Below are 19,900 nucleotides of genomic sequence, written 5' to 3'. Positions count from 1 at the left end.
ATTTTTTAAAGAGGAAATTAAATTAAAATGGGGTCATTAGGGTGGGCCCTAATCCAGTATGTCTGATGTCCTCATAAGAAGAGATTAGGACACAGACAACACAGAGGGACGGCCATGTGAGGACACAGAGAAGGTAGCATCTGCAAGCCAAGGAGAGAGGTCTTGGAAGAAACCAACCCCACTGACACCTTGATCTTGGACTAGTAGCCTATAGAACTATGAGAAAATAAATTTCTGTTGTTGAAGCCACCCAGTCTGTAGGACTTTGTTACCTGTGTTAGTCTGCCGCCCTAGCCGACTAATACAGATTATGGTACTGGGAAGTGAGGTGCTGCTGTAGAAAATACCTAAAAATGTGGAAGTGGCTTTGAAAGTCGGTAAGGAATAGAGGCAGGAAGAGTTTTGAGGTGCATATTAGAAAAATCAAAGACTGCCTTGAAGGGATTGTTGGTAGAAATATGGGAAATAAAGGTGCTTCTGGTGAGGACTCAGACAACAGGACAGCTGTAAAGAATGCCTCTACCATTGTAGATGCATTCACATGTCATCATGAACAGAATGTTGTTGGCAGTATGAATGTCCAGGGTGCTTATGGTGAGGTCTCAGAAAGAAGTGAGGAGCATGTTCCTGGGAGCTGGAGGAAAGGTGATCCTTGTTAGAAAGTGGCAAAGACCTGACCAAATAGTGTTCTAGTGTTTTGTGGAAAGTAGGATGTTTAAGAAATGAATGTGGATGTTTTAGCCAAGGATATTTCCATGCACAGTGTGGAAGGCACAGCCTGGTTCCTCTTGCTGCTTGTAGTATAGTGTGAGAGGAGAGAGATAAACAGAAGGAGGGATTATTCAGTAACAAGGAACCAAATCTTCTAGCCGAAGATTTAGAAATCTCAAATCTTCTAATCTCAGTTTATCCACATGGCAAAAAAAATGGGAAAGTGTGCTCTGGAGGCAACACAAGGTATGGTGGGACAGCATTTACTAAAGAGATTACAGAGGTGAAACATGGATCCAGTCGGCCATCTCAGCAGAAGCGCTGCCGGCTTGCACCCGAGGGCCCAGAAAGAGGACAGGTGAAGCAAGGCTGTCATACTCTGGCATTCCACAGGCCAACAGAACTGTCTGGCATGACGTGTGATATCCTCCAAGGAAAGGGATGAATGATCCTGAGATGGTACCAAGGCCAGCAGGGCTGCCACTGCCACTGTGGGCCCAGCAGGCACAGCCTGGAGTGAGGCTTTTTCCTCCTTGGCTCCAGGGAGTTAGGCCAAGGCAGGGCTGGCTTCCTGGGGGCCAGGGATGGCACATCAGCAGAGAGAACTGCTCTCAAGTCTTCGATCCCTGGAGCTTGCCCTGCTAGATTTCAGGCTTGCTGGACACCGTGACCCCTTTCTTTCTGAGTTTTTTCTTTTTTTTTGGAAGTAAAGGGGATGCCTGTCCTATGTCTGTCCTGTGCCTGTGCCGCCATTGTATTTTGGAAGCAGGTCACTGGGTCACAGCTGGAGAGGAATTTTACCTTAGGATGAATCATACCTCAAGCTTCACCCATACCTGATTCAAATGATATTTGGATAGGATTTGGGACTTAGAGATGGAGCGGGAATGAGTTAGGACTTTGGGGCTGTTAGGATGAGGTGAGTGTGTTCTGCGTGTAAGGTGGACATGAATTCTGAAGGGCACGACGACAGTGTTGCGGGGCTGAACTTTGGCCCCCTCAAATTCACATGCAAAGCCCTCCCAACCCCTAGTTTAAGATGTAACCATGTCTGGAAATAAGGTCTTTAAAAACCTAATTAAATTCACATTGGTTCATTTGGGTAGGTCCTAACCTAATATGACAGGTGTCCTGAAGCATAGCTTCAGGAATAGAGCTGATATGACACAGCCTGTAGAACAGGGGCCTGGACAGCCATCCGAGCTACACTCCCTACTTGCAATGCCTTGGATGAGCAATGGGTTCCTTCCGCAAATCCCATTTGGGTGTCCCAGAATAGGGGAGGTGCATGCCAGGAGCCTGTCATTCTTGGCACGCTATGGAAGTCCCCAGGATGCTAGAATCCTTTTGTTCTACCTCCCAAGTGGGAAAAGAGTCAGTGGCTTGGGCCTGAGGGTGGGGTGGGAGGCGTTTGGGCAGGAGAAGTCTCAGATCTCCTGGGGTTGGCTCCGTCCTAGCAAGGGCTGCCCTGCCATACTTTTCTGTAATCCCGTCACTCAGAATATTGCTAACATTTTTATTATATAGAACTTCCCAGTGTTTACATAGATTTTATTTTTACAAAACTGGGCCCATATTGTACGTGCTGTTTTAAACTTTTTGCCATTTAGCAGTGTGTTAATCTGTCTCAGTTTCCTGGCAGAGGCAAACAACTCGAGCTTTCCCTTGGAGCTCCTGAGCAGGGAGAGGGCTCACAGGTTTCAGACGGAAAGCTTTTCAAATGGGGTTTTTATTAGTGCTTGTTCTTCTAGGTACCCTTCTTCGTGGCCTCCTGTGTCCCAGCTTCCTGAAGTGACTTTCCTGGTATTTTTGACCATAGGCTAATCTCCTGTTCAAGAATTATCCAACAGTGAGAACTTGACTTGGAGTCTCCCCATGTACCTTTGGACAGAGGGGTTCTGGCTTGGAAGGCAGCTGACTGTGTAGCTCCGTGTCTGTGGGCGCAGGCTGAAGAACACTGTACGATGAGTGTCACTGAGATTTGCAGGCAGAACAGTCAGGGCACCAGGCCATGTGGATAGTCACCAGCACCAGTCAGATGTTATCTCTAGGCAGACCTCGTGGGAAGATGGGGCCAAAGGCCAGCCTTTCTCCCACTCTCACCAATAATCAGTGGTCACAGCATCACAGGCCAGCTTAGAGCAAGAAGTGGCAACCGCTGTGGATGGAGAAAGGACGATGAAATTTCACCGTGCAGAGTTCTGTAGGCAAAAAGCCTGTAAAAAAAAAAAAAAAAATTACACCTCAGGGTTTGTCTGTTGGTGTTTCTTGTTTTTGTTTTGCAGTGTTCCTGTGTCATTTTCATGTGTAGACAAATCCAAATAAGGAGAAATCAAGTGACTTGTCCAAGCATTGCATGGCACAGGGGGTCACAGAGAAAGAACTTCAGTTCCTCTGTAGATACCTGGTGTCTGGGGTTTTGTTTTTAAATTGTGGTAAAATGTATGTAGCACAAAATTTACGATTGTAGCCATTTTTAAGTGTACATTTCTGTAGCGTTAAGTACATTCACATTGTTGTGCAACCATTAACCACCATCCATCTCCAAAACTCTTAATTTTCGCAAACTGAAACCCTCCCCCTGTTAAACACAAACTTGCCTTTCCTCCTTCCTCCAGCTCCTGGTAATCACTGTCCTACTTTTTGTCTCTATGAACTTGACTGCTTTCGGGACCTCATGTAAGTGGGATCATACAGTCTGTGTCCTTCTGTGTCCGGCATATTTCACTTGCCATAATGTCCTCAGGGTTCCTCCATGTTGTAACGTGTGTCTGAATTTCCTTTCTTTTCAGGGCTGTGTAGTGTTGCCCTGAGGGTGTGTGTCCCGTTTGGTTTGTCCGTTCATCCACCCATGTACACTTGGTTGCTTCCACATCGGGCTAGTAGGAATGGAGGCTGTAAGTGCGGCTGTGCAGATACCTCCTCAAGACTCTGCTTCTTGTTCTTTTGGGAAGTGACCCTAGTTTCTAGAAAAATAGGCAGCATATTAGATGCTTTTTACATCATTTTAGAGTTGTTTTCAAGTTGCTGAATTGCACCAAATTGGTTTTTTATACAGTGTTGATCTATTTTGAATATTTCTGAAATGTGCTTTTTGTTGATCAATTTGAATATATTTCTTTTTTTTTTTTTGAATATATTTCTTACAATGTTTTACACCAAAACTGTTTCTTCATAGTTATCTAAATGCTGATAGTAAATCCATCAGGCCCATTCTTGGCATCACATTAGTTTTCTGATAATTTATCACATAGCAAGCTGCCAGTGTCCCTGTAAAAGATGTGCTGCTATAGTTTGGAAATTCAGGTTTTGGAAATTATTTTTATTTTTGAAATCTTTAGAAAAAATTATTTTCAAAATCTTTAGAAAAAAATTCATTGTTTGATACAACAGCTCTAAAATCTGTTTCCCCAAAGCTTAACCAGAAACTCAAGCTTGGAGAAAGGTTGGTCTGTTTTCCAGGGAACCCTGGGAAAATGCTGCCTTGTTCAGAAGCAGCTTCCTCTTGACTTTGCTCATAGTGTCTGCCTCCATCTAGAACCATGGTGTCTGTGTATCATTTTGGGTAGGATTATCAGGCTGTTCTCTTAGAATACTAGGACTTCTTAGCATTGGGAGAATACGCTCTGCAGTGACGCCTGTTGGCCACCAGACGGCGGTGTGTCCATGGCAGCTCCCAGGTTCACCTGGGATTTGCTCCTTGGGCGTTTATTTTGACACTTCTGGCCTTAGCAGTGCCTCTGACACTTTTGTTTTATTGAAATCTTACCTGGATTCCAGTATTTCGCAGGATGATCACTTAAAATACAAGTTGTTTTAAGTAAAAATTATCCCAAATCAAAGTAAATTATTATTTATTTATTTATTTTTGAGATGGAGTTTCACTCTGTTGCCCAGGCTGGAGTGCAGTGGGGCAATCTCGGCTCACTGCACCCTCCGCCTCCTGGGTTCAAGCAATTCTCCTGCCTCACCTTCCGGAGTAGCTGGGAAATTAGAGGTGCCCACCACCATGCCTGGCTAATTTGTTTTTTGTTTTGTTTTGTTTTTTTTTTTTGAGACAGAGTTTCACTCTTGTCGTCCTGGCTGGAATGTAATGGTGCAATCTTGGCTCACTTCAACCTCCACCTCCCGGGTTCAATGGATTCTCCTGCCTCAGCCTCCTGAGTAGCTTGGATTATAGGCACGTGCCACCATGCCCGGCTATTTTTCATTGTATTTTTAGTAGAGTTGAGGTTTCACCCTGTTGGCCAGGCTGGTCTCAAACTCCTAAACTCAGGTGATCCGCCCGCCTCAGCCTCCCAAAGTGCTGGGATTACAGGCGTGAGCGACCACGCCCGGCCTAAATTCTTAAAAACTATAAAACTTAGTACAGTAAATACATTTGGAGCTTGTTATAAGTCTTTTCACAAGGCTATGCGGAAACAAGCAGTGACACTCATCATCTGATGAAGAGACTGGAACAGGCCCTCTTCAGGCCTCCTTCCTTGCTGCCTGCCCATGGGTCCCAGTGCTCCTTTGCCCAGCAGCTTCTGTCTCCCCAGAGCCACTGGCCTTGCTCAGCCCCAGCCTCCCTGCCCGCGTCCTTACTGCTCCTGTCCTTTGTCACAGCAACTTGAGCTGGTGTGGAGCCCTCCTCAGTCCTTTATAGCTGAGTGCCATGACTCACCAGCAACAGCCATAGGGGTCTCAGGACATCACTCAGGACAGGATGGTGCCTGTGTGTGGGGCTCAGACCCGAACCGGCAGCGTTCAGCAGAGTTGGCGGGACATGACTCAGAATGCTGAGGCTGGGATCGGGGTCAGGAGGGTGGAGGCCCTGCGCTAGGGCCCTGGCTTTATTCACAGGAAATGGTGACTGTGTGTTCTGGCTGCCTGCAGGAGGTTGGAGGGGACCCACTCTACCTGAAATACCCCCTCCTCAGCCCTGGTTCCTCTCCGCCAGAGCTCCTTGCTTCCGTCACCCCAGTTCAGCTCTCACTGCTGTGGGAAGCCTTCTGAGAGGTCATGTGCTGGGGGCCAGGCACGCAAAAGCAGATGTTGCAGTTTCTGGCTATGAGGAGATCAGTTCAAGAGGCTGAGTTCAGCAGCCGCATGCTGCATAGTATGGGCAAGGACAGGAAGTGCCTGGAGGGTGCGCGGTGGGTGGGCACCCCTGGAGCCTTCCTGGGGAGAATGTGCTGAATCTGGGTGCCTGACCCAGGACCGATGCTCCACAGATAGTTCCCTCACTGAGAAGGTTCCCCACCCAGAGGAACTATCCAGAAATCAACCTAATTTGAAAGATAGTGACACGAGAAGTTCTCAAAGTAGAAGTTTTTAAATTTCTCCCAGCAACCCATCAGCATGTAGATGGGCTGGCAGGGTGGGTCTCAGGACCTCCTCTCCTGACCTACCTTTTTTAGTTGAGTGATTCTCAGAGTGTGGGCCCGAGGCAAGAGCCTCAGCCTCACCATCACCAGGGAACTCCTTAGAAATGCACATTCCCAGGCCCCACCCCAGACCTACTGATCCCCACAGTGTGAGAGTGAAGCCCCATGTCTGTTCTAACAAGCCCACCAGGCGATGGAGTGCATGCTCAAGTGTGGGAACTACTGCTTCCATTCTTCCCAGCTTGTGAGTTCTCTTTCTAAGAGACTGAGGCAGAGACTGGACACTCTCCCCCCATAATCCCTGCCTTTTGCCTAAGAAAGTGCATACACAGTTCCTCCCCTCTTTTCTCTCTGGAGGCAGGGAGGGGCCACCAAGAAAACCAAGGTCCTCTAGGTCTGCAGAGGCCGAGTGTTTTCCTCCGCTCACTGGACTCTACATGGCAGCTCTTGGCTGCTCCTTCCACCCTGTGTTAGCAGCCTGTCCTCACGGAGACTTGCAGCCAGAGCCTGCTATGTGTGTGTTAGATCTCAGTGAAGTGATTCACCCTGAAACCCTTCCTGGTGATGATCCCAATTAATCAGTCCTCATCCTGGGCACCAGATCAAGTGGATTTGGCTTTTAATCCCAATATGGTGGTGAGACTGCAACTCTGGTGTCCAAACAGACATTTAATTAGATCACTGGTCTCCCTGGAGGATGCAGTTTTCTGGACTCAGGTCTCCAGCAACTTGCCTTGGCAGGCCACGCGGCCTGGTGTGGTGGCTAAGCACAGGCTATTTTTGTCTTTGCTTTGCAGGAACGAGCTAGAGCGACAGTTTCTTGAATTGCTGCAGTTCAACATCAATGTTCCTTCCAGTGTCTATGCCAAGTATTATTTTGATCTTCGTTCTCTGGCAGAAGCGAACAACCTGAGCTTTCCCTTGGAGCCCCTGAGCAGGGAGAGGGCTCACAAGCTTGAGGTAAGATGCTTTAAAACAGCATTTTGTGGTGCGATGTTGCTGATGCATCATCTGAGGACCAGGGATGTATGTGGTCACATTGATCATTTTCGCCACTACATGATGTAAAATAAAGATGAGCTACTAGGATATATAGCTGGGCAGTTCATTATAATTTGTTCTTTTTTCTTTGAGACAGAGTCTCGCTCTGTCACCCAGGCTGGAGTACAGTGGCGTGATCTTGGCCCACTGCAGTCTCTGCCTCCTGGGTTCAAGCAGTTTTCCTGCTTCAGCCTCCCAGGTAGCTGGGATTACAGGTACCTACCACCACACGCAGCTGATTTTTTTTTATTTTTAGTAGAGACGGGGTTTCATGATGTTGGCCAGGCTGGTCTCAAACTCCTGACCTCAGGTGATCCACCCACCTTGGCCTCCCCAAGTGCTGGGATTACAGATGTGAGCCACTGCACCTGGCCAACCGCTTCATATTTTTAATAACCAGTTTAATATCACTTTATACTTAATAAGCATAGTTTTTTTTTTTTTTTTTTGAGATGGAGTCTTGCTGTGTTGCCCAGGCTGGAGTGCAGTGGCGCAATCTCAGCTCATCACAACCTCCATCTCCTGGGTTCAAGTGATTCTCCTGCCTCAGCCTCCCTAGTAGCTGGGACTACAGATGTGCGCCACTGTGCCTGGCTAATTTTTTTTGTATTTTTAATAGAGACGTACAGGATTTCATTATGTTGGCCAGGCTGGTCTAGAACTCCTGACCTTGTGATCTACCCACCTTGGCCTCCCAAAGTGCTGGTATTACAGGCATGAGCCACCGCAATTCTATTTTGAAATAAAATAATTTTTAAAACCCTTACCTTTACAGATAGGTTTAAAAAAATTGTAAGTCCCCCCCAAAAGCATTTCCCACAATATAAGCCCCTCAAAAAGGTATTTCTCAGCATGAACTTTTATAGGAAAAAGCTGCCAGATGATATTAACAATTGGGAATCCAAAAAGGTTTGATTCTGCTTTTGATTTTTTTTCCAAAATATTTTTTCCATAGCCCAGTTAGAGCTGAGGGCAGCACCGTCAGTCTTGGTCTGGGTTTTGGGCCGTCGTTAAGCTGTGTAACTTTGGGTCTCACCACAGCATATTTGTATGTGCTTCCACCTCATATGCTCACCAGGCTCTTCCCACTTGACCTTTTGGTAGGAAGAAAAAGGATGGGGTGAATGATGAAGCAGGATCCTTGGGGAGAGACCCCTCCTCCAGAGAGGGTGTGCCCTAGCCTTTCCCCTCTGCACCTTTGTCCCCAGTCCTGCCTTGGTCTCATCCCACAGAGCCTTTCCAAGTACTGGACGGCACAGTCATGTCCCCAGCTTGTGAGACCCAGAGGTCTTCGTGCTGCCCATGCCACTGCCCATCCCAGGTGGGATGTTGTCACTCAGTGCAGAGTTGGTGTGGCATTGTGATGGCCTGGCCACACGGTGGTCTAGAGCTGGCAGAAGAAAGCTGTTACGGATTACATGCTTAAGAAAGGAAAATGTTAAATAAAAATTTAAAAAGTGATATGTTAATTCCAAGAAGTAAACCATAGAAAAGACTGGATGCATAGCACTGGTTAGAAATAAAAATCCAGTGAGCATTTCAGAACTCAACAGTGCCCCTGTGATTGTGTGCCGGCCTTTGGAATGGAGAGCCCACCCAGTCTCCCAGTTATCATCTACTCGAGGAAAAATGGAAAACCCTCCCTCTGCAGGATTTCCTGCAAGGCAAATGTTGTGAAGCCTTCGCAAGCACAGATGTGAGGTAGAATCTGGCTTTCCCTGAGAGCGTGAGCCCCCTCTCAGCCTGTGCTGCGGTCCCGGGTCCCCCTCGTCACCAGCCATGACTCCAGTGGCTGCTTCAGTGCTGATGAGACAAGCCGGAGCTCCTGGCAGCTACGCAGCTCTGCAGGGAAGCGAGTCCGTGTTCTCTGCTGAAGAATATATGGGGCTCCGGGTCAGCCACCCTGAGAGCACAGGCCCAGGTTGGTGGAGTTGGTACCTGCTGTTCCCTCTGTTAAGTTTCTCCGAGTGCCGAGAAGGGAGAGCTCACCTGCTTCTGGGGCTGCTGTGCCACGGGCCCTAGGGTTTCACCGGGCCAGGAGAGAAGGCCAGTCTGTCCTGAGAAGGCTGCTCTTTCTCTTCTCCAAATAATCAAAGCCTTCCCATGACGCAGACCATCCCCTCCTGGGACAGCGGGCTCAGCTTTTGCCATCAGCCGGTTCTAGCCACAGCCAGTGGCAGCCCTGGGAGAGTTGTTCCCAGGGTAGCATGGCCCCCGTCCTCATCACCAAAGTGTTAATTATCTGCACATCTTAATGTTTTTGTGATCCTCCTGGGTCCCTCTTTCAGCAACCCTCTAGAGGTGACTTAAGTCCTCCATCCTTTTCTGCGGAGTCCCTAGCTGGTGGTCTGGCTGCAGCTCTCCTTGCCGCCGGTGGCCGAGCTCTCCTCCCTGTGAGGCTCAGCTGCAAGCCTGTGCTTGACGCCAGCCCTGCCAGGATGGTGCTGTTCTCGCCCCACTTGCAGATGAGGACGCCAAGGATTCAAAACAGCACGTGTGGGGGCAGGGCCGTCCCACACCCCTAGGGTGGGGAGCCAGCATTGACCCTGGTTGGGCCAATTGCAAGGTGACACTGTCCTGTTATTTCACATCCCGAGAGTCTTTTCTCAGACTGTGAGCTCTTGGGAGACAAGAGCTGAGTCTGCACTCCCTTCATATCTCCCTGCAGCCAGCAGAGAGCTGGGCTGCCCGCCGGAGCTCCACAGGGGCAGGGGCTCTGCCTGTCCATCATGCAGCGCCCTCGGCACCCAGGGCGAGTGAGCGATGGGCGCAGATATGGCCCGCCCTGACCCACACTGTCTCTCTTGCCCCTCAGGCCATCTCTCGCCTCTGCGAGGACAAGTACAAGGACCTGAGAAGATCTGCGAGGAAGCGCTCAGCCAGTGCAGACAACCTGACTCTCCCCCGTTGGTCCCCGGCCATCATTTCCTAACTGCGGAGGCCCGCCAGAGGCCACACCATCCCTTAGTTTCTCCTTTAGTTTGAGAAAAGACAGACTTGGGGTGGGTTTGTTTTTGTTTTTTCTTTCCTTTTCTTTTTTAACGCATAGTTCCGTCAGGCTGCCTGGATGAGCGCCCACGCAGCAAGGCTTGGAGGAAGCCTCAGTGCCCTGGAGGTCCCAGCTCGCTCTCACCACTGTCAGCAACAGCACTTCCTTTGTGGAGGAAGCAGACTCGAATCCTGCAGGAGGAAATAAAGGGAAAGGAAGTCGTGGAGAGGCAGGGAAAATGGTTAAGCTGGCCGGCCCTCTGGAGTCCCCGTGGCGGCGGTAGCTGAAGTTGGTGAGCGCAGCGTGGATGCAGAGCTGGCTGCACCCAGGGCTGGACCAGTGTGTCCTGTAAGACTTCTTGCATTCCTTCTGCTGCTTTTTTGGGATGGGGGGATTTTGTTTTTGCCCTGTTTTGATTTTGGTCCCACAGAGCAGGGGATGTAGTTTGTACCCACCATGGCGCAGACTTCCAAATAAATAGTACTGGTCATTTCTCTCCGCACTATTTCTGCGCGCTGTCTTCTGAGCTTTCTTCCTCACCAGTGGGCTGTGCTCGTTCCATTTCTGTACACCCTTATTTTATACCGTTTTTCTTCAACAATGGTGAAATTGACTGTAGTGCTGAACCAAAAGTATCCCTTTCCCTCCTTATTCCTCACCCCAAGAACATTCTAGATCACATGGGTGCTTGTGCCTTCCGATTTTCTTGCATTTGTTTTTTTCCTGACCTGAAGTTGTTGTTACAAAATCAGTCAGACTTCGTGGGCTGAAGGACACTGTGCAGCAGAGGGTGTCCCCGTGAGAGTTCTGCAGAGTGCTGGGCGTGCACCCGAAGCTACCGAGTAGGAGCCATTTCTTTGTACCCCTGCCTAATCCATTCCTCTCCTTGCAAGTCCATTGTTGCAAGCAATATTCTTCTCAATTTTTATATGTTTACTTTAAATCAAAGTTAGTCTATTTGTATAAAATTTTTTAAAAATCTAAAATAAAAAAAAAACAAGGGTGGGTTGGGTATTCCAGTTGGAAGATCATTGAAGGGAAAAATGTTACTATTTACTGAGGTATTTTTCACAGAATGACTGAATTTAAAAAAACTCAACTTGCAATTTCATTGTGGGTGCTTAGAGAAGTTCTACAAAATTCAAACTGTGAAGGTTTATGCTTCATTAATTATGACCATACTTTTTCATTTTCTGACGATCCCTGATTTCCTTATGGGCTCAGTAAGAATCTTTCATACCAAGTAAAATAAAAGAGTTAATGATAGAATATCAAATAGTGAATTTGATATGAAATCTAAGAATGTGAGTCACTTGCATATATAATGCTTTGGGTTTTTGCATATTTTCTTAGGTCACAGTGACAGATTTCTGAGTTGTTTCCTTTTTCAAGTCTCTGGGAGGCCAGTGACAGCAGCAGGTCTGTGTTTCACCTTCTTCCCATGTGAGCTTGGAAAACTTTGGCATTTTAATTAGTATTGAATCATGTACCTGATCCCCAAACATTGCCTGCTCTCAATGAAGCATGCTTTGGAAATGGAAGGGACTCAGAAAGTCAGAATCCCAAGAACTCCAAGCCAAAAGTGTTAGGTTTTAGTGAAATGTGTGTCAAGTGTAAGCATACCTGTTTGGGTCAGAATTATTATCACAGCCTTTCTGGCCCAAACTTTCACAAGCAAATAAACAGAATATAAAACATTAATTATCTTTCCATTGTAATTGTGATGGTCTACTCTGTGTGGGTACCAAAATCAGCTTCTCTCTTCAAGTCAGAGTTGAATTTAGAACTTTAAATGCAGGTCTAAAAATGTAGAAAATAGCATTTTATATTCCCTAATCTATATAGCTGAAAAAGGGATGTATTTTCTTAGCTGAATATGAATACCTCTTAAACATAAATTAGTTCCTCTCCAGTGAAGTATCTTATTTTACCAATCCATTTCAGGAAAGAGGTTCTGCTGCCTTAATAGCAGAATTTTATTTTTATCCCTTTATTTTGAATGAGAGATTTGAAAATTGAATTATGTAAATATTTCAATGCATCTGCTATTATTTTGTGGAGTTTATTAAACTACTTTAAAAAATTGTATAGTCTATTTATTGTATATATGTACATACAGTCTGATACCTGAAATTTAAAGTGGATTCCATAAAACCGGACTCAGTCTTGTTTAGACTACTGAATACTGTTTTAGCCTGTGCCCTCGACTCTACCTCTGTATAGGAAAATTTTCCATATTCATTAATTAGTATTGATCTGTATTAATTGGTTATGTTTCTTGCACTAAGGATGTTTAAAACTGCTGTAAGTGTAGATTTTAGTTTTACTGGCAGGATGAATCACTTGACACATAGGTAGATACTTGAGGTTCATTTTCTTTTCTTTTTCTACACGATGATGAATAGTTATGTTTTCTTATCTGATTTGTTCAAAGTTTGCCAAAAGAAAACACACAACCAGTACAGTACTTATTGATAAATCGTAGTTGACTGTAATTTGTTTGTAAGACGAATTAATGCTCTACAATTAAAGCTGGATTACTGTTGAGGAACACATTGTCTTAGTGTAGTTTTTGAATGGAAAGTTTTTGTCATTAATGAAGGATGAAGGAAATGACACAATTTGTTACTTTAATTTTAGATTTGATTTAAACAACAAATAAAGTCATTGGGACAATAAATATATATCCCGATGAATCTTTTTTATTTGTTTTACATTTTCTTTCTTTTTTTTTTTTAACTAGAAAAAGGGAAAGAAGAAGTCAGGAGTTTAAAACCAAATTGGAGGGCAGATGAGAATTCCTGCCAAAATCGAGATATGCCTTCATGCACGAGGTGAGCCCAGAGGTGGGGGCACCCGTATCTGCCTCCTCTTCTGATCTGGCTTTCCTGCCTGCCTTCTCTCGGGCTTGGGCAGAGCCATCTCCATTCTGGGGTTTCCTTTAAGCTAAGCTGCAAAGCAGAATTTGGGGAGTGAATGATTTAAACTTTTCCTGCTGCTTTTGGTAACTTCTAACCTGGGGCCATATTTTAGAGATTTTATTTATTTATTTATTTATTTATTTATTTATTTTTTGAGACGGAGTCTCGCTCTGTCACCCAGGCTGGAGTGCAGTGGCACGATCTCGGCTCACTGCAAGCTCCGCCTGCCGGGTTCAAACATTTCTCCTGCCTCCGCCTCCCGAGTAGCTGGGATTACAGGCGAGCACACCATGCCCAGATGATTTTTGTAGTTTTAGTAGAGACAGGGTTTCACCATGTTGGCCAGGCTGGTCTCGAACTCCTGACCTCAAGTGATCCACCCGCCTCAGCCTCCCAAAGTGCTGGGATTACAGGCGTGAGCTACTGTGCCTGGCCAAGATTTGAAATTTTTTTTTAAAAAAAAAAACATGATTCCTGGTTATTGTAGGTATCTAATAAATGTTAAATAAATACATACATAGAACAAAGTAGTGCCTGCCTTCCTGCTGTGTTTTTTGTTGGTATATTGAGATAAAATTCAGTAGGTTTTATGGATGCTGAGTGAACCAGTTCTTTGCAAGAGCAGTGGTAGAAAGTGGTATTGGCCCTGTGTTCTTGAGCGACTCACACAGGTATGAGAGCTACTCCAGCAATTGAGAAGTAGCACAATAGAGACCTAATAGAACATGTCGCCTTCATATTGATACCCCATTTTGTCTGAAATCACTTTATCTCCCTTGATGTCATTGGAGTCAGTGTCTTGGGTGGGTCTTAAAGACATTATCTTCTGAAAAGTCAACCATAATGAGGTCCTACCCTTGTTGAAAAAGAGAAGGAAACAAGAAACATGCTCTTGCACTGAGATGGGAAAAGGATACTTCAGTTTATGTATCTTTTTTTTTTTTTTGGGAAAGAGAGTCTCGCTTTGTCACCCTGCCTGGTGTGCAGTGGCACAATCATAGCTCACTGTAGCCTGAAACTCCTAGGCTCAAGTGATCCTCCTGCCTCGGCCTCCCTAGTCTCAGCCTCCTTGGGATGAAGGGTGTGTGCCACCATGCCCACCTAATTTACTTTTTATTTTTTATTTTTTGAAATGGAGTCTCGCACTGTCACCCAGGCTGGAGTGCAGTGGCACGATCTCAGCTCACTGCAACCTCCGCCTCCCAGGTTCAACTGATTGTCCCTTTCTTGAAGCCTCCCAAGTATCTGGGACTGCAGGCAAACACCACCAAAGCCAACTAATTTTTGTATTTTTCATAGAGATGGGGTATCACTGTGTTTGCCAGACTGGCCTCGAACTCCTGACCACAAGTGATCCTGCCACCTCTGCCTCCCAAAGTGCTGGGATTACAGGTGTGAGCCACCACACCTAGCCAGGCTAATTTATTTTTAAATTTTCTATAGAAAGGGAGTCTTGCTTTGTTGCCCATGCCGGTCTTAAATTCCTGGCTTCAAGCGCTCTTCCTGCCTCACCCTCTCAGGGTGTTATGTCTTAAGCTGCATGGATTTCAAGGCAAGGCCTGCAAACAGCTTGGTTAAGGTGCTGACTTGCTGTTATTGAATGCAGCGCCCTGTTAGAGCTGTTGCACCCAAACAGGGCTAGGGAGATGCCCAGGAGTGCTTACAGTCACAGTGGTGGGGCTGGGGTTTGTACCTCCAAGTCAGCGGGCTTCCTGCCTGTTTTCCTGTTAGATTTTCTTACTAAGTTTGCATATGTGAAGGGGCTAAAGGTCCTGTCTCTCGCTCTCCTCATCAGTGATCAACCTCAAAATGAGCTTCTTAATCTGGCAGCTGCTGTCTGTGTGCACTGCGGCAGGTCTGAGCTGGGCACAGCACCCGGGTGAGGACTTGTCCTGGCAGCTATATCTGTCCTTCGTAGGTTTTTGTGAAAAGAGTTCTGCAGAACCTGTTACAGTAAGAAGTGAACTCAAACGTGATGTTTGACTTAATGATGTTCAGATTCTACAGGTCTCAATAAACTTCCCTGTGTCCTTTAAGGGACTTGGTTTCACTGAGGGGCTTTCCTTCTAAGAATTTTTGTTTATATAAATAAGTTATTTCAAATAAGGGATAAAAGAATGGCATTACAAAATATAGTTTGGTATAGAAGTATTTAGTGAGAATTTATGCATAAGATGTTAACATTGGTATTGATTTGTATTGTCATGGAACCTTGGGTTTTAGTCTCAGTCCAAAAGATTAACTTGCTCTGTGACCTTGGACAAATTACTTGACCTCTCTGGACCTCTCAATGACCTTGGCTGTGAGGGAGACTCTTGTTTTCATCACCTGTCTTAGTCTGTTTCTGAACACGCTCTACTCAGCCATTCAGTCACAATTGTTGGACGCTCCTCTAAATGTAGCAAGACTGGACATAGTAAAAGCCAAGTGCAAGCCTACCGGTGACAGAAAACCAAGGATGAGGAGACGTCGGTTGTGTTCTGCAGGCCCTCTCCTAAAGAAGGGTGGCCGTGGGTAGAAGCAGCACGTCTTACAGGACCTGGGTACCCAGTTTTCTGCTGCAGTCCCTCCTTCCCCAGCTCTCCCCAGTACAGCTGAATGCCCAGCGTGGCCTCTAGTTGGCCATTACTGGACCTGCTTTGTGAGTTCTTGTCCACATTGGTGGATCCTGGAAATCTCGAAACAATGGAGGTGGGTGTGTGAATCCACTGCCAAGTGCCTCTGTAATGAAGAGGATGCTGTGTCATTTCTGTGAGCTCCAGCAATGCTTCCTTAAACCCACCAACCAAAGCTCAGGAAGCCAGTCTTGGAAGAGAAGGATTTTGCACCTCCTCCCGTACAGACACCAGCATTGGAGGGCAGTGCGTGGTAATGATGACTCTGCAGGGGCAGGACCCCCCAGGACCAGGCCTTGGTGCAATGTATTGGGTATGTGGTCTAGCAGGTCTCATGGCTGTGATCCATCCTGAGTCACTTCATCTTTAAAACAAAGAAATGTGTGACTTCCAGAGCCTTTCCATTCCTAATATCCCGTTATGGTTATGCTGGGTTTGGCAGGAGCAACCTCGAGACTAATGAGAGGTTTAATCACCCCTGCAATCTTTGAAAAACAACAAATACAGGATGTGGAGAAACCGAGAGTGAGGCACCCAGACCCCCGAATGCTGGGTAGCTCCTTCCCTAGTTTGTGCAGCATCTTGTGCTGAGCTGCAGCCCCTTATGTGTAAGCAAAACTCAAAACAAAATTCCTGTTCTAGAATATTATCTAGAGAATGTGTACTTGTTTTATTTTTTTTTTATTTTTTATTTTATGTAATTCCTCCAACAAATATTGAGGTGGACACTGTCTAATTCATGTTGGGGATGGATGTGGCAGAAATAGACAAGATCTTGGCTTTCTTTGGGGATGTTCTAGTGGAGCAGCTGGTCAAACAAGTTAGCGTGTAAAAAGGATTGTGGTAAGTGTCAGGAGGGAAATTGAGTAGTTATGATAGTAACTAGGAGGTGGCAGCTTGGTGAACATGACCTTTTCAGTGGACATCTCCATGGAAGAGATGGGGAGAAGGAAAGATAATTGGAGATGGGGATGTGGTTGGAGAAGAGCTGATCAGCCCAGGCCTCACAGGCATTGCTGAGGAACACAGATTTGAAGGCCAATGGGAAACTACGGTAGAATTTAGTTAGACTGCACCATGCCAGGTACGGTTCTGGTGCTCAAGGAGTGGGTGTGACAGGCAGCACAGTTCCCACCTGGACGGCCACAAGCTGGAGAGAAGGGCCACGTGCACTTCAGAGGTTACACATAGGAAAAGAAAGACCAGTTCTTGTCGCACTTCTGGGATGAACCATCGGTAAGTTGTAACAGATAATGTTTTCCTGAGGTTAGTCCAAATCCTGAGTACCCATAATCTACCATGCAACATACATGATGGGATTGTGTCAAGATGAAAAACCCGGGCCCCTGCTCTCAAAAGCTGTGTTTGGGCTGGATCAATGAAAACAGACACATTTTCGTCATAAACACATCTTCATCCTAGCATGGACATGAGGTGGAATTTCTGAAGCTGTCTTTGCTAATAAAAATAGAGACAAAGTGGTTCTTGAACATGGTTTCTTCCTGCAGACACTCATGGGTTATATAGTCATTTATCTTGTGTTCAGTATGTTTTTTTTTTTTTAGTACCTTGAAGCTAATGTGATTTCTACCAAGAAAATCTAGGAGAAACAATTGGAAAATTATAAGAATTCAGTAAGATTATAGTTATAAGATTAATACACAAAAATTGAGTTATTGAGTTATCCAATTTACCAGCAGTAACCAATTAGAGAATATAATGGAGATGGCACTCAAAATAGCAACAAATTGTTGCTATTTTGCTGCACATGCCTGTAGTCTCAGCTACTCAGGAGGCTGAGGCAGGAGGATGGCTTGAGCCCAGGAATTCGCGACTGCAAAGAGCTGTGATGGTGTCACTGCACTCCAGCCTGGGTGACAGAGCAAGACCTTGTCTCTTAAGGAAAAAACTCAGACAACAAAATGGCAACAAATTATATCAAAGAACAAAAACATTTATTAAATGCTTATAGTGTGCCCTGCACAGTTTAAGCACTCAGCATTTGTTAATTCATTTAATCCCCATAACAATTTCATGAGGTAGCTGCTATTATTCCCAGATGAAGGTGCTTATTAGGTTTGGAGAGGTGAAAACCCTGGTCAGTAAGTGGTAGAGCCAGAAAGCCTGATTCCAGAGTTTTTTTTTAGAGGCAAGATCTCACTGTGTTGCCCAGGCTGGTCTTGAACTGGACTCAAGTGATCCTCCTGCCTTGGCCTCCCAGAAGGCTGGGATTACAGGCATGAGCCACTGCACTTGGCCCAATCCAGAGTTTTTTTCTCATCACTCTGCTACGTGGTCTTTCACTGCCACTGATTAGGGAGAAACCCATCTAGAAACATGCTATGCTGGATTGAGTAGTGCCCTCTAAAAATTCATGCCAACCTGAAATGTACAGATGTGACCTTATTTGGAAATAAGGTCTTTGCAGATGTAATTAGTTAAGATGAGGTCATATTGGACTAGGGTGGCCTAAATCCCTGTAAGGAGAGGGGGGTTGGCCGGGCGCGGTGGCTCAAGCCTGTAATCCCAGCACTTTGGGAGGCCGAGACGGGTGGATCACGAGGTCAGGAGATCAAGACCATCCTGGCTAATACGGTGAAACCCCGTCTCTACTAAAAACTACAAAAAATTAGCCGGGCGAGGTGGCGGGCGCCTGTAGTCCCAGCTACCCAGGAGGCTGAGGCAGGAGAATGGCGTGAACCCGGGAGGCGGAGCTTGCAGTGAGCTGAGATCCGGCCACTGCACTCCAGCCTGGGCAACAGAGCCAGACTCCGCCTCAAAAAAAAAAAAGGAGAGGGGGGTCGGCAGACACAGGGCCAACACACTGTGGAGGTGAAGGCAGAGGTTGGAATGATGCAGCCGTAAGCCAAGGAATGCCATGGTTGGCCAGGGCCAGCAAAAGCTGGAAGAGACAAGGAAGAATCCTTCCCTGGAGTTTCCAGAGCATACGGCCCTGCTGGCACCTCGATTTTAGACTTCCAGCCCCCTAAATAGTGACAAAATAAATTTCTGTTGTTGTGAGCCATCCAGTGTGTAGAAATTTGTTATGGCAGCCCTAGGAAACCGACACAGGTACAGTTCCTAAATAGAGAAAATGCCGGCCGGGCGCAGTGGCTCATGCCTGTAATCCCAGCACTTTGGGAGGCCGAGGTGGACAGATTACTTGAGGTCAGGAGTTCGAGGCCAGCCTGGCCAACATGGTGAAGCCCCGTCTCTACTACAAATACAAAAAGTTAGCAGGGCATGGTGGTGCGCGCTTGTAATCCCAGCTACTTGGGAGGCTAAGGGAGGATAATCACTGGGACCTGGAAGGCAGAGGTTGCAGTGAGCCGAGATCACACCACTGTATTCCAGCCCGGCCACTGAGCGAGACTCCAGCTCAAAAAAAAAAAAAAAAAGAAAATGCCAAACTTAGCTGGCAGTCATCACGAAAAACCTGAATGAAAAAGACGTGCCATGTTCCTGAGTGGGAAGTCATAGGACCCGACAAATGTCACATCTCTTGTTCCCACTCCCCCTTTTGTCCAGTGTGTTCTCTAAGTATACCAAGTTCTGTTCCGATTCAGGAACTTTTTCTGCATTGTTGTTTCTGTCTGGCATGCTTCCCCCCGATACCTGCATTGCTCACTCTTCTCAGTATCTGCTGTTTTTCTTGCTCACTTGATTATTGTCTGGTGTGGCATTTTTCCAGAAACAAAGCTCTGATCTCATATTTGGAGGTACTTCCAATTGTCAAAGCTTTCTTCTGCAACTCCCTGATGTAGGTAAAACAGCTGTTCCATCCCTATCGCTTTTCAGTAGAGCCGAGGGCAGTGTTAGGGGAAAGAGCAGTCTCAGAAGAGAAGCGTATCACAAATATGGGACACTCTGGCCGTCAACTAAGGAAGTTTGAACAGTGTCATTCAGTCTACAAATATGTGCCTTAAACGTAACATTTTTCCGGAAACACAGTACTGATCTCATATTTTGAGGTACTTCCAGTTTTCAAAGCTTTCTTCTTCATCTCCTCTGCGGCTCCCTGATGTAGGTAGAACAGATGTCTGCTTCAGTGCCATGTCCTCACAGGCCTCATCTGACCACCGCCCTCCCCCTGGGGAAGGGATCCTTATGGTGTTGCCCAACCATAAGCCTTGGCTGACTCTCCCCACTATCTGCTGTTTTTCTTGTTCACTTGATTATTGTTTCGTGTAGCATTTTCCCAGAAACAAAGCACTGATCTCATATTTGGAGGTACATCCAATTGTCAAAGCTTTC

General features: G+C 46.2%; 1 protein-coding gene across 8 annotated transcripts in view; it reads left to right on the top strand.

Annotated features, from left to right (window-relative positions):
- The window catches only part of CCNY (cyclin Y), a 331,884-nt gene extending 319,226 nt beyond the window's left edge, over positions 1-12,658 (top strand). For 6 of the 8 annotated variants that reach the window (XM_033223581.1, XM_033225995.1, XM_033224385.1 and 3 more), the window contains 2 exons: positions 6,878-7,040; positions 9,937-12,196. In XM_033223581.1, the coding sequence (XP_033079472.1) occupies positions 6,878-7,040; positions 9,937-10,053 (280 nt within the window). In that variant the 3' untranslated portion in view covers positions 10,054-12,196. Of the gene's footprint in view, positions 1-6,877; positions 7,041-9,936 lie in introns of all 8 variants that reach the window. The other 2 variants (XM_033222418.1, XM_033221612.1) reach the window with 2 other exon arrangements.
- Positions 12,659-19,900: the final 7,242 nt, after the last annotated feature.

This window comes from Trachypithecus francoisi, unplaced genomic scaffold (genome assembly GCF_009764315.1).
Source record: "Trachypithecus francoisi isolate TF-2019V2 unplaced genomic scaffold, Tfra_2.0 Contig00025, whole genome shotgun sequence".
In the NCBI taxonomy this organism is placed as follows: Eukaryota; Metazoa; Chordata; class Mammalia; order Primates; family Cercopithecidae; genus Trachypithecus; species Trachypithecus francoisi.
This window is presented reverse-complemented; position numbering and strand designations above follow the sequence as displayed.